General features: G+C 39.3%; 1 protein-coding gene across 1 annotated transcript; it reads right to left on the bottom strand.

Moving 5' to 3' along the window:
- Positions 1 to 9,800: 9,800 nt before the first annotated feature.
- On the bottom strand, positions 9,801 to 12,478 carry LOC122833919. The gene is made up of 2 exons (XM_044121903.1): positions 12,335 to 12,478; positions 9,801 to 12,200 (listed from the first exon to the last, which is right to left on the bottom strand). The coding sequence occupies exon 2, from the start codon at positions 12,012 to 12,014 to the stop codon at positions 9,801 to 9,803; it is 2,214 nt and encodes a 737-aa protein (XP_043977838.1). The 5' UTR covers positions 12,015 to 12,200; positions 12,335 to 12,478.
- Positions 12,479 to 15,409: the final 2,931 nt, after the last annotated feature.

Genomic DNA, 15,409 nt, shown 5'->3' with positions numbered 1-15,409 from the left:
CTGACTCCAAGCCGTAACATTCCAGCGCTCGCGAGATGTGCTTCAACCACCTGCTTAGAAACTGTGACGTAGCCAGAACGTGATACTGAAAGGTTACGAAAGCTATTGAAATGTATGTTTTCATAACCATGTAATCTAAGCCCTTCATAGGCTAGGAGTTTAGTGGACCCGAGTGGATCTTAATCTGTAGGTCTTCTGTTTGTTTCCCTCAAGTGGTATCTAATGTGATTAGAAGACACTCAAATTCAAAATTTTATGTAAATAAATCTATTTTTTTCAAAGAGTGGTAATATTTTTTTTATCTATTTATAAGGCTTAGAACTAATACAAACACAAATGCATTTTTCTGAGAAAAGAAGAATATTATACATAACCAATAAAGAAAAAAAAATTAATAACGTCATGGTCTGCTGTAATTGTGAAGAAAACTGGTGATCTAACAACTATCATTGACATAAAGGTGGATGGCAACATGTAACATCTGTTCACAGACTACACCTTTTTGAAGTTTAAAGTAAGGGAAAATATATTTGGTTTAGACGTATGAACAAACAACAGAATTAACTGTTGCAGCCTTAAGGGGATTGTGAAGGAAACCATCCATCCATCCATTTTCTGTTCACCCTTGTCCCTAATGGGGTCGGGAGGGTTGCTGGTGCCTATGTTCCGCTATGTTCCGGGCGAGAGGCGGGGTTCACCCTGGCCAGGTTGCCAGTCTGTCGCAGGGCAACACAGAGACATACAAGACACAACCATACACACACACTCACATCTAGGGAGAATTTAGAGAGACCAATTAACCTGACAGTAATGTTTATGGACTGTGGGAGGTAGCCGGAGAACCTGGAGAGAACCCACGCACGCACAGGGAAAACATGCAAACTCCATGTAGAAAGACCCCGGGCTGGAAATCGAACCCAAGACCGTTTTGCTGCAAGGCCACAGCTCTACCAACTGCGCCACTGTGCAGCCCTGTGAAGGAAACCTCATTGAAAAATGACGCATTCTTTCTGTTACTTGGTTTAATGACTGACAATACTGTGCATGATTGGTAAGCAACCTCACCTGATATAAACCTTATGTAAACTATGCAGAATGATGACAACGCAGACGGGCTATTTAAGCAACCCAGGCTTTTTTAGAGTCACAAGTTAATTTCCTCCACGCAACTTTAACAATGTAGCTGCAGTAATTCTTGCAAAATGGGCCACAATCAGTGAATACAGGCTGTTAACAGGTATATGAACAAAATTTTTCAAATTGTATTTATACGACACAACACAACTACAAATTAAGTCAAGCTCAAAATCATTATCCATTAAGACTTACAGTCATTAATATGATGTCGAGTCAAAGGACATGCATTTCAAAAATTTTAAGACTAAATTAAACATAAACTTGCCAGTGATATGAATAAATTTGGGCTTATATGTTAATTATTATTTTAACTGTTTGACTAAGAGGTCATGATTAAATAACAACAACAATAAAAAACTAAAGATAAAAAGTATGATTCATCTTCTTTTAGCATATTTGAATTATTACGCAGAAGAAAGCAGCATTTTAAATTCTTCCTAGAAACAATGTCCACTGGACCTTGTGAACCTTAAAGGAGAGAGACCATCCACACAGTTCAAAATGCAGAATATTTGCTGGTAAATAGATGCTTTTCTGCAAGTAACATTATCTAATCTTTGAAGGCATTATTCACGCTCAACTGAAGGTACACAGCCTGCTACTTAACTAATGTTGTCTTGGAAAAAGAAAAAGCCCAAGACAATAGAATTTCACATTCTGTGCTCACTATAACAACATTATTTCGGATTGTGGAAACTTTACTTGCCTTCTTTTACATATCAAAAAACACAGAGTTCATTTTCAAAATGGGTGCACTAGTTGTCCTGAAATGCCAAGCCCCCATAGCTCCTTAACAGATAAAGAATGAAAACACAACACAAAGTAACTCCATCTTGCATTCTTTTTAAAATGTTCCATTAGCCTTCAGAAATTCAAATAAATTCAATTCTCTTTATTTATATAGTACCAATTCATAGCAAATGTCTTCTCAAGGCACTTAACAAGAAAAGATGTGGTTGTAGTTTCAGCATCTGTTTTGTCTGCCTTCTCAAAATTTGTATTTATTTCTCATTGCCATTTTATTTTCTATTTTTTTATTTCAGCTTACAAGGCCTCATCCTGTCAGTTGGGTCAAATTGGAGTTTTTTGTGGTGAAAAACAAAGAAGTAGACTTATACAAAAGTGTTCTTATAAAGAGGCAGAATCTAAATGATTTTTTTACTCTCACGGAGAGGCACTGAAATACATTTTCATACCTATTTTTCAAGACAAAAATGTTAAAAATAGACATGGATAAAAAGTTTCATCTGCTCTTGAAATGCTAAAATCATTACTGTGTCATTGTCACTTGCTTTGTTTACCCAAGAAGCACTGCTATTACAAGATCAAAAAGATGTCTTTTAATTAGCTACTGAGGGAGAATAAATCCGGAAGTACGACTGTATGTCTTACTGCTTATTAACATTTCTACACGTCTCACTTCAAAAGCATAGGTGGTCTCAGTTATTTACGGATTTAGAACAAAAGAAGCCACACAAAGAGAAATATTTTCAGTCGCACCTACAACTACAGCAAGGTTTTATTGTTCCAGAACAAACGCTGCTGCAGAGTTTGTTACTGTCACTGTTTCACTGTGAGTTGATTCAGTTTCCAGCTAAACGACTTTGGATGTTTTAGCTAGGGTAAACAGTCATATAGGACATGTTCAGAAAGGGTTTAATAAACACATCTCAGATTCCTCGTGACTCGTTTGGATCGTACATAAAATACGATTGGTATGAGGTCATGCACAGTGGATTGTGGAACCTTGTTTTAATATTTTGGGATGTTTTCCAGCTTAGAAATCTTATCAGTACAAGTGGAGGACATAATGACCTGATTTCATGTAACTTCTTGCCTTAGCAAGTTATGCCTCCAGGGTTTATTATATTCTCAAGTTGGCATGCCTGTCATGTTCACATGTGGGATCACAACAATTATATTAAATCCTCCTGCTCTATGTAGGCCAGTGGTATTCAACTCAAATTAGTTGGCATGACAAAAAAGCTAGGTCTTGAACTTGAAATTAATTGCTACAGATATTGGGCTCTTTGTTTCTACAACTTTCTTGGTTGACGTTTCTTTGCCATATATTCTCTTTGAGTCGATACCTATCTGTGCTGAATCTTGACTGTTACTTTTCACTAGTGCAACACTGGGAGCCAGAAACTTGTGCCCGGATACGTCTACATTTCCTTCCAAAAGTATCAAGCTCTTTTTGACATTTTGCAACGTTATTGCCACAACTCTTAATACACACACACACACACGCCCCCACACGCCCCCCCCCCCCCCACACACACACACATATATATATATATATATATATATATATATATATATATATATATAACTGGAAATTTCTGTGATATATCTGAGCATTATGATATTGTCTTTATTATCTTTTTTGTTCAGTTCATAATGTTTTCTCAGAAAGTTGTGATGCCTTTGTAGAAAAGCTGGACTCTTTCTGATATTATATTACATTTACTAATTCGATGACTTTTGAAGGCATTTGCCGGCATTTGATTTTATTTTGAGTTGAAAGAGTAAAAGAAGCTGAGTAAATATGCGTAAGAAACTCTATATATGTTTTTATTTAAAAAATGAAAGTTATAGATCTTTGTCTTTCCACTTCACATGTATGCATATTGTTTTGATCTGGCTTAAAAATGTCATAAAACATAATGAAACAGGTGGTTTTGTGACAAAATGTGAAAACTCATTTCTTTTGCAAGGCACTATATAGCACTAACCTGCATTGGGGTGAAGTCCTATCCAGGGTGCACCCCACCTTTCGGCCATTGATTGCTTGAGATTGGCACCAACCACTTTGACCCCACAAGGACAAGTGGCAGAATAGATGGTTGGTATGCTAATAATATGAAGCTGCAGCCATCTAAAGATGCATATCTTCTTCACTGAACTACAGAATAGGTATGGTACTAAAACTATTACCTACATTACCTACTATTACCTATACATCTCCAACTGACTTGTAATCACTCTAAATTCCCTTCTCTCTAAATACCTGCTGTATTAAGACACTAAACGAGGCATTGTATGTTAGATGGAAAAAAAAAGCATCAGCAGAGCCTGGCACTTTGAAAGCTTCATAACTGACTTCTCTCTCTGCAATAAAAAAAAAGTGGTTTGATGATGATTGGGACAGACAGCGTTATTAAAATAAAGCCTGGCATGCAGTGAACACTGACGAAGCCGGTATGGAGAAATCAGTTAATAAATCAGCTCTTGTTAGCATACTTGATTATAACTAATTATCTGCTCATTATTTTCAAAAGAATCTATTAATTTAGACCAATCAAAACACTTCAATTAGAGTTGGCAATGTTTGTTATGACATACTACGGAGGGACAGTCACATTAGATGTTTCGCTTTACAGCTAAACTGGTCATATTTATGTCCTCCAAGCACTAATGGATGCATATAATTTTGCTTCACAGGTGAATCATTGTGACCAAGTGCTGTATTTACATAGCATTTGAATGCAGATGGCATTTGAATGCAGGCAGTGACCCTTACAGGCAGGTTGAGAAACTAATGCATCTCAGTGCATATGCAGGTGCAGTCTTCTACCTTAAAGCTATTTGTATTGATCCAGTCTGGGTTTTTCCTCCAAACGCTCATCAACGCTGAAACGTAAGCTTCTTGCATCATAAAAAATATAACCATTCACCAGAAGACCCTGCAGAAAGTGTAATCCAGTAGGCCAATGAGCTAAAAAGCCACTCTTTGCCAAAGGTAAAATCACCTCCTTGTATGAGTGGATTACCAATTTCACCCAGTCTAAACTAATGTGGGAATTAATAAAGTCTACCATTGAAAAGCATTCATTGTTAGCGCATGCATTAGTAAATAACTTTTGTAACCTCCAACCAAAGAGCATACATTTTTTATAGAGGAGATAAAAAATGGATTACCCAATCCTCTTGTGGCAACGTTCATAGTTTGCAAGAAGATTCATGTGTTTGTTGGTTTTTCTCATTACTTTTGTATTGATTTAAAGCTGGGAGAGAATGTGTTAAAGGCGTAAAATTTTAAGTGACTAAATTTGCTTTGGTCTTTGTGTATTTACTTTGATGTGTTGGATTTTTTGGCCAGTGTGGTAAATTATATTTTATATATGTTGTTTTTTTAGTATTTAATAGCCTCCTGACCACATTGGAAATTGACATGAGCCTAGATGGTACAATCTGGCACAGTCATATAAACCCAAGTGCTCATGTTCAGCAGTGTGAATTGTTATTTATTCAATAAAATCTGATAGATCTCACCTTATTATAGTTTATTTCTATATTTCAACTTCTAAGATGGCCTTTATTTTTCTGTTGATCTTTTTTTCTTATTTCAATTAGATGTCTTTCTAAATTTCTTTGTTAAAAAAGGATCATATCACTTGATAAAATACATACTTTCAAGACATTTTGGGAATGGCTGTGAATGACAATAAAACATGGAATCAATTTAAAATCATCTGTAGCAGTAATTGTCTCCTTGATGCAGCCATTAAAAGACTGCTGTTGTCATTTAGTTCATATTGTCCTGGCCTCGCTAAGCACTGTCACTTTTAGCAGTAACTCAGCTATACAGGTAGCTAAACACTTTCTCATCCGTCCACCAAGAAGCACTCCATTTGGTTCTTTAGCAGGGTTTAATGAGAATCGTGTAAAACTGTAACACACAAAGGTACAGAAAAAATGAATGCTAGCTAGGCTAACACATGTAAAATCTCTAGCTTCACGTAAAATATGTCAACGGTTACAAATTATGATTTATATGACACGCACATTAGAACAGTACTTACAGACGATGCCGTTTTTCCTTTTTTTGGATTCAGGTTAAAGAAAACACAACAAAAAAGACTTCTTTCAGAGCAAGACGATCAACAGGCCTTCTTCCTTTCGGTAAACAAACTGCCGTAATAAAGGTGACCTCAAGATGGCGTCAGTTAACCGGTAATAGACAAAATTATAACATTTACCACTAGGTGGCCTCAATAGATGAACTCAACATTGAATAACATTAAATTAAACAGGTTTCACTACACTCCCCGCCTGGCATCTTTAAGAGATGCCACTAAATCAAATGTCCACATTACTAGGTGTCAACAAAAGAACCAATTCTGAGATTGGTCGGCTGAATGTCTTTACACCCTGATGTCTTGCAACTTTAACATCCACTTTTCTCACAAGTCCATCCTTGCTGGGGTATGTCTTAACAACAAGTCCCATGGGCCACTCATTGCGCTTTGCAGTTGAATCCTTCAGGAGGACAACATCTCCTTCCTTGAGATTTGTTTTCTTTACGAGCCACTTTTGACGACCTTGAAGGGTGCAGAGATATTCTTTCCGCCATCTTGTCCAAAAGTTGTTGGCTAGTATCTGAACTCTCTTCCATTGGCTCTTGAAGACATCCTTCTCTGTCAGGTTGTCTGGAACTGGAGGAGGAGCTCCTGTTTTCTGAGTAAGAAGCATAGCTGGCGTTAAGACCAGTGGAGCTTCAGGATCTGTGGAAATTGGCACAAGGGGTCTGGCATTAACGATAGCTGTGACCTCTGCCATGAAGGTCACCAAGACTTCGTGGGTGAGTTGAGGTCGCTTCACATCTAGGAGTAGAGCGTCTAGAATGCGACGAGAAACCCCAATCATTCTTTCCCAAATCCCACCCATGTGGGATGCATGGGGCGGGTTGAATTCCCATGTACACCTCTGTTCTGTTAGATAGTCTTTGATCGCGTTATTGGCATCTTGCGGTGATAGTTTCAGCTCATTACAGGCGCCAATAAAGTTGGTCCCTCTGTCAGACCTTAGTTGCTTGGCTGGTCCGCGGAGTGAAAAGAATCTCCGGAGAGCATTGATGAAGCTTGAGGCAGTCATTGTTTCCACAACCTCAATGTGGATGGCCCTGGTAGACATGCATGTGAACAACACTGCCCACCTCTTGTTGTTTATTTGGCCTCCTCTTGTACGTTTTGTCACAATCTCCCATGGGCCAAAGACATCCAGGCCCACATATGAGAATGGTGGGTCCACTTTGAGCCTTTCTTCAGGTAGGTCAGACATAAGCTGTTGTTCTGACAGTCCACGTAGCTTTCTGCAAAACACACACTTGTGAATGATGGTGCTTATGAGCCGCTTACCTCCAACCAACCACAGTCCACTGGTGCGAATGGCTCCTTCTGTTAGATGCCTTCCCTGGTGTTTCACTCTCTCGTGATGATGACGCACTAGCAGAGTTGCAATGTGGTGTTTGTTGGGTATTATGACTGGATTTGACTCGTTTCTTTGTAGCATAGAATGCTGCAAACGTCCTCCTACTCTTAGGAGCCCCTCATTGTCGATGAATGGATTGAGTCTGAGAATAGGGCTGTTCTTTGATAGACTTTGGACTTTCCTCACTGCCGAGATATCATGTGAGAAGCACTGTTGTTGCACTGTGTGAATGATCAGTCGCTCCGCTTTATCCATTTCTGAAGATGAGATGTTGTTGCAGTAATGCCAACCTCGACAGCTGTTGCTGTTTTTGTTTGAGAAGCTTTGAGCAATGTGAATGAGTCTGGCAACCGCTTTCAGGAGAGATTTCCAGTTGGAAAAATGTTCAAAGCAACTTGAAAATAGTTTGTGAGTTGATGACTCTGTTACAGCATTGGTGGCATTCACCCTGACCTCTGTGTCATCATCTGGATTGATAAGCAAGTATTGTTCGTCTGAACCAATCTTTGTCGAGTCCGTGTCTGTGAGGAATCTTGGTCCAGTTAACCAGAGGGTGTTGACAAGCTCTTCTGCTCCAATTGATCTCGAGCCACAATCTGCTGGATTGAGTTCGGTGGGCACAAATCTCCACTGATTAGGCTGAGACACTTGTCTGATGCGCTGCACTCTGTTACTGACAAAACCGTAAAATCTTCTTCTCTCATTGTGAATGTAGCCTAAGACTACCTTGCTGTCTGAGAAGTACCTGACTGCATCCAGTTTTACATCTACCTCATGCATAATAGTTTCCGCAACTTCTACTGCTAGGACAGCTGCACAGAGCTCTAATCTGGGAACTGTTAGCTCAGGCTGGGGGGCAAGTTTTGATTTGCCAAAGATGAACCCCACTTCATGATGACCATCATCATGGGTGACTCTTAAATATGCGACAGCTGAGATAGCCTGTACTGATGCGTCAGAAAAAACACAAAGCTCAATTGTCTTGGCTTGACTCACTGGAAATGTGATGTATGTTCTTGGAATATGAAGGTTTTTCAAAACTGAGAGGGACTCTTGCCAACGTTTCCACTCTTCATATTTACTTTGAGGCAGAGGAGCATCCCACTCAATATTCTCTTTAGTAATGTCTCTGAGAATCATTCTTCCTCTTATTGTGATAGGTGCTAGAAAGCCTAACGGGTCGAATAAGCTATTTACTGTAGACAGCACACCACGTCTGGTGAATGGTTTCTGATTCTCTGGGACCTTGAATGTAAAAGTGTCTGTCATGAGGTTCCAGATAACCCCCAGGCTGCGCTGTACGGGGAGATCATCTGTGAACAGATCCAGATCTTTTATATCCTTGGCTCTGTCTTCAGCTGGGAAGTGGTTGATGACATTGACACTGTTTGATGCTATTTTATGAAGTCGCAGGTTGGAAACGGATAGCATTTCTTGAAGCTGCTTTACTGTCTTTGTGGCCTCAGCTTCTGATGTGAAAGACAGCAGTGCGTCGTCCATGTAAAAATGTCTCTCCACTAGCTCTGTTGTTTTGCTGCCATAGACTTGCTCCATTTCCTTTGCTGCCCTCCGTAGGCCATAAATGGCGATTGCAGGTGATGGGCTGTTCCCAAATATGTGAACTCTCATGCGGTATTCAACCACTTCATTTCCTGGCTGATTGTCGCGGTACCACAAAAACCTGAGCATGTCTCTGCACTCTTCTTGAACCACAAAGCAGTGGAACATCTGCTCTATATCTGCTAAAACTCCGATTGGGCCTATTCTGAATCTCATCAGAACTCCAAGCAGACTGTTATTTAGGTCTGGACCCTGCAGCAAAACGTCATTCAGTGAGACGCCGTCAAACTGTGCAGATGAATCAAACACGACACGTATTTGACTGGGCTTTTGTGGATGATAAACTCCAAAAGTGGGTAAGTACCACCTTTCCTTTTCTTCTTCGAGTGGTGGAGCAAGCTCAGCGTGATGATTATTAAATAGCCTTTGCATAAACTCAAAAAAGTGTCTTTTCATTTCAGGTTTTTTCTGAAGATTGCGTTCCAGAGAGGTAAAACGCTTCTCTGCATATTCTCTGTTATTAGGTAGCTTGCGACGAGGATGCCGGAATGGGAGAGGGGCGACCCAGCTATTTGAATCATCTTGGAGAAAGCCTTTTTCCATTACTTCCAAGAAGCGTTTGTCTTCAATAGAGGGAGCTAACTGGTGATCATGAATTGTTCTTGAAAACACTGAAAGTGTGTCTGATGTTTCTGTGTACAAGTCTCTTACTTTCATTTTGTTCTCACACTCTACAAATGTAGAAGGTCTGCCACTGTCAGATATGTATGTCTTCATGCTGCTCACTGTTGGAGGCCCATGCATTCCATTGACACAGACATCACCGACTACCACCCAGCCGAGATCCAACTTTTGTGCAAATGGTTCATTATTCAGTCCGTTTATCTGTTTCATTTGTGCACTCTCAACAGGTCTCTTCCTATCAGCAGGAGAATCTCAGCGTTGGGGTTTAGAGGAGGGATTTCTGAAGCTATTTTGTTCAGGTGCTTGTGGTGATAGGCCACTTCCGGTGTCGGGATTTCTTTCCTGTTGTTAGGAAGATTGTCACATTCAATCAATGTGGGAAGCTGCAGACATGTTTCTTTGTCTAGAGACTCTATGACATAACCATGGGCTCTTCTTCCATATGCTTGTGTTGCGCCCATACATGTTGTGATGCTGTAAGGAGCCTCAGTGCCGTGTATGTCAAACTTATCAAAAAACTCACTTCTTGCCAGGGAGAGATTGCTCTGGTCATCCAGAACTGCATACATCCTCATACTCCTCTGCTGTTGACCTGAGGGATACACGTTAACCAGAATAATCTTGGAACACGATTTACTACTTTGTCCTATGCCACAGACTTTAGTGCAGTTTGAGCTTATTTCCTGTTTCGTCTCTTCCTCCCCGCCGTCCTCTGCACACGGTGGGGGCTGACTTGAGGATTGAACTGCGCTTGTTCTACTGAAATGCATGGCACTAACATGTCTGTCACTTGCACATTCCAAACATTTGATTGGAGCTTGACAGTTTTTGGCCATATGACTTGTAGAAGCACAGCAGCGATAGCAGATCATGTGTTCTTTGAGAAGTTTTTTGCGTTCATCAAGAGTCATTTTAACAAATCCTCTGCACTTACTCAACGGGTGTGGTTTGTTATGGATAGGGCATTGTTTTTCTGGGTTAACAGGAATTTTCTCTGTTAATTTGACAGGAGTGCTTATTTGATCTTGTGTGACATTTGTTTTATTGACAGCAACTGGGTGTCTGACTGGAGCACATTTCTCCTTTCTCTGAGGAGCACACGTGAGTGAGAGAGTCTTAAAACTTGGATCATTCCTTACTTCAGCTTCTGTGCACACAAATTCTTTGAAGAAGGAGAATGGTGGGAAAGACACATTATATTCTTTTTTAAATCTAGAACCTTGTGACATCCAGCGTTCCTGTAGAGGGTAGGGGAGCTTCTCTACAATTGGCCGGACACCTCTAGCCGTGTCCAAATAGGCCAAACCACACAACTTGTCACTTTGCTTTGCAATCTGGAGCTCTTGTAGAAGATCTGCTAGCTCTTGAAGTTTGTGGTTATCTCGGGATTGGATTTTGGGAAAAGCTTCAAGTCTTGAGAAAAGAGCATTTTCAATTGCCTCTGGTGAGCCATATATTTTGTCCAGTCTTGCCCATATTGCTTTTAGTCCATCCATAGGCCGGTTAACATTAACTGCTCTTATTCTGGCCGCATGCTCACCTGACTCCTTGCCAAGCCATTTCACCATCAGATCAACTTCTTCACTAGGTGTCAGCCCTAGTGGCTCTATAGCACTGATGAATGAAGCTCGCCATGCTTGATAATGTTCTGCAGTGTCATCAAATTTGACCAGACCAGATGTTATGACTTGGCTGCGTGCTAAAAACCTTGCCAGATCAAATGTGGGATTTCCTGAGTTTACATTAGAGCTAGGAACAGCAGTTTCCACATTAACATTGTGCATTGTGTCACCTCCATAGTAAGAATTAAAGTTGGGGGATTGTTCAACATGCCCTCCTGTCATGTCTGGCTGATGAATGGGAAGAGACTTGAATTCATCTGATGCTGCGTGTTGTTGCCTGGTTACAGCAGCAGGCATAGGTACTGTATATTGTTGCACGTTAACAGCTTTGGGCATAGTGTTAGGTGGGTGTGAGTGAGTCCCTTCATCCTTGTAGTCGTACTGACTGAAGTAAGATGACTGCTCTTTTACATAGTCTTCTGTCCTTTTCAGTGTTTGTATGGCTACAGGGCTGCGCTTGGATGTCTCACTGTATTTTCCTTCTTCTATGTCTGCTGCTACTGCCTCAAATACTTTTGCTTCAGCATTAGCAGCTGTAACTTCCTTTTGTAGAGTGAGTGCACGCAGTGATGCTTCAAGTTTTATCTTCTCAATCTGAATATATGTCTCTTTATCATGAAACTCCAATTTAGCTTTAGCTGCTTCAGCCTTAGCTCTTGCTTTAGCTGCGGCCAAACTGACTGAGGAGCACGCAGATGACCGTGAGGCTACGGAACGGACGTAGTGCACTGTATTTTGATCCATGTCCTTATTTGATTGCTCATCACTTGCCTTCTGTCCATTATCTTTGTTGTCCATGGCTCAGAAGTTGTCTTTATCCGTTGTCTTTTCTGCGTGGGACGTCTTTTTACTGTCCTGGCCTCGCTAAGCACTGTCACTTTTAGCAGTAACTCAGCTATACAGGTAGCTAAACACTTTCTCATCCGTCCACCAAGAAGCACTCCATTTGGTTCTTTAGCGGGGTTTAATGAGAATCGTGTAAAACTGTAACACACAAAGGTACAGAAAAAATGAATGCTAGCTAGGCTAACACATGTAAAAATCTCTAGCTTCACATAAAATATGTCAACGGTTACGAATTATGATTTATATGACAAGCACATTAGAACAGTACTTACAGACGATGCCGTTTTTCCTTTTTTTGGATTCATATTAAAGAAAACACAACAAAAAAGACTTCTTTCAGAGCAAGACGATCAACAGGCCTTCTTCCTTTCGGTAAACAAACTGCCGTAATAAAGGTGACCTCAAGATGGCGTCAGTTAACCGGTAATAGACAAAATTATAACATTTACCACTAGGTGGCCTCAATAGATGAACTCAACATTGAATAACATTAAATTAAACAGGTTTCACTACACATATATAAAATTTCCTTTGTTTTTCTTGTCCTATAAATTCCCTTAGGTTATGAATACATGTGTTTAGCTGTGTTATTTTCCTTGATGGAGGAATGAACTTGCTAATGTGCCCATTTACTTAGTAGTTTTTCATAGTATTTCTTTCACATCGAGAAGTACTATTTACTTAATGCCTTTTTGAGTGTCACTTTCCTTGACTGAGTCATGACATGAAAGACCACATGTCACCATTATATATTTACTATAAATTAAATGTAGATTTAATTTCTATTAATTTTATATAAATAGATTTATATACTGCTTTTTTGTTTTTCCATAGAAAATGTCTTACTTCTTTAATACTATCTTGTTCCTGGAAAGAGCTATTGACAGCGTTAGTAATGCCATTAACTTTGTGTTCTTTACGTTTACTCCACTGGTGGGTACTCCTGGATTAGTTCTTCTGTGCTTGGCTGTATTTCCTTCCTTGACTATATCTTTGACAGAGTTACTACTGCCATTAGTTGTATACTTTATAATCTATTTCTTTTTCGTATATAAAGTACTCCTGGTTTAGGACTCCACTGTTAACAGTCTTTATATAGTTTTTTTTTTTTCTTTCCAGCAGAATGGACTTCAGGGTTTAGCTGTGTCTCCTTTCAAAAAGAAGCCATTTTATAAGCTGTTGCGTCCATTATTATTAAATAAGTTGCTTCTCTTTCTTACATTGTGCTTCAGTCAATAGAGTTATCTGAGTTAGCTTTTATGTTTACTCAAGGCTTCATTGTTTAGCTGTATCTTTCCCAAAAGAAGCCAATATTGGAGATATTGTGCCCACTACCTTTATATACTCTCTTTATTTCAAAGTACTTCCTGGGTCAACACTTCATTGTTTAACCATTTATTGTTCTTGAATAGAGATTCTGACTGAGGCACTGGTGCCATTATGTTTGTTTAGTCTCTTTATTTATTTATTTATTTTTATAGAAAGTACATTTGACTGAATGTTTAACTTTTTAGTTGTCTCTTCCTTGAAATTCTATTGAGCCTGTTTGTGTGTCAGTGTGATGAAATAACATTTTTGTGACTTATCTAAACTGAATTAAACTAAAATGCTCAGCTTTAACAGCTATCAAGAGAACATTAGTGAAAAATCGTCCATCCATCCATCCATCCATCCATCCATCCATCCATCCATCCATCCATCCATCCATCCATCCATCCATCCATCCATCCATCCATCCATCCATCCATCCATCCATCCATCCATCCATTCTCTTCCTATTACCTCTCTTCAGGTCCATCTGAGGCATCCCGAGGTCTTCTAACACCAGGAAATTTTGTCCCTCAGGGAATTGTGGTTCTGCTTCAAGGTCTTTTTCCTATAGACCATTTCTGAACCCCAAATAAAGCAAAGCACCAGGAGGTAACGGATCAGTTATTAGACTCACCTCATCAGACTCCTTTCGATGTGAAAGAGCAGCGACTCCTTTCGACATTATCTCAAAGGCATAGAACTCAGACATGCTACAGAAGAATACCATTTCTGCTGCTTGTATCTGGCTTGTCACTCTGCAGTGATAACAATTCTTTACATTGTTTTGCTCCTGCTGAGGGGAAATTATTTGAATGCTTCGTGACCTTTTATATTCCAAAAAAAGTTATTATTCCTAAGTCCACACATATGAAGAAATCACAGAGATATTCATAATTCTGTTTATTTATGTTATGAAAATTTTTATTTTACATATTATTCCAAACACAGCACATCATAAGCCACAGTCTTTTTCTCAAACCACCAGCTTCTCCTAATCTCTTTCTCTGTAAATGTTTTTTTTTTTCTTTTTTCTTTATTCCCCAGATTCAGTCAAACTTTGCTTACAAACAATGGCAGGTTTTACAGCGAGTCCTCCGCTGGCTCACTGGGAGCTTGAGCAAAGACTCAGCCTCTGGTCTAATAAACGCTATCACCTTGAAGGCCAACTCTTCTGTTATATCTGAAGACATATTTAGGTCACACTGTTCTTTGTTTTACTCTTTATGGGCATGTATTCAGCTACTATGCCAAGATTACCACTGGCTAAATGAACCCATAGCCCTGTTGTATGACTCCTGGAAATTTAACTTTTATTACCAATCTTTTTGAAACATTTCATTCAACCATGATATATTGCAATAAAAGCTCTTTATTTAAAAAACTAAAATTGCCCTGTTATGTTATTATTAGTAATACCAGCTATTTTCTTGTCATGTCAACTTTAAAACATTTATTGAGATGAAAGCCTAATGGTGGTCAATTGATTGAGTTGACAGGTGATAATTTAGTTTTGTCAGGAAAAATTTGTTTCAAAATGAGTTTTAGCGCCATTATGCCATTAAAGTTTGAACTTATATGTTTTTCCACATGTACCAATGACTTTTTGATGAATCATGGACACTGCTGTGATGTCTTACGATGAAATTAGTGGATATAATTCAAGAAGGTAATTATCATGTCATAAATGTATTTTATCTTCTGCCATTTTTCTTAGCCATTCTTGATTATAACTTAGTGTGATCCAATCAAGTATGACCCCAGAGGAAATCGTACAAGAAAGCGAGCCGGAAACAGAAAATGGGAAGAGGACTGTCATTCAGTAAAATTAGCCCGCGGCACATAAACCAAAGTCAGTGAAGTCATAAAAGGGGGGTTGATTAAGCTGTCATAGTATGCTGTTTCCAAATTGCATTTCAGCGTTGCTCAGAAAATGTGGGTCCTTCTAATGACAGGTGATAATTCACACGCATGGCTGGAGACAGACATGCTGTTTTCTGTATTTAAGGTTTTGAGCCTCTGAATCTGGATAACAGTCA

This window comes from Gambusia affinis, linkage group LG07 (genome assembly GCF_019740435.1).
Source record: "Gambusia affinis linkage group LG07, SWU_Gaff_1.0, whole genome shotgun sequence".
NCBI classification, from domain to species: domain Eukaryota; kingdom Metazoa; phylum Chordata; class Actinopteri; order Cyprinodontiformes; family Poeciliidae; genus Gambusia; species Gambusia affinis.
Note: the sequence above shows the minus strand (reverse complement) of the source record. Positions and strands in the feature narration are given on the sequence as shown.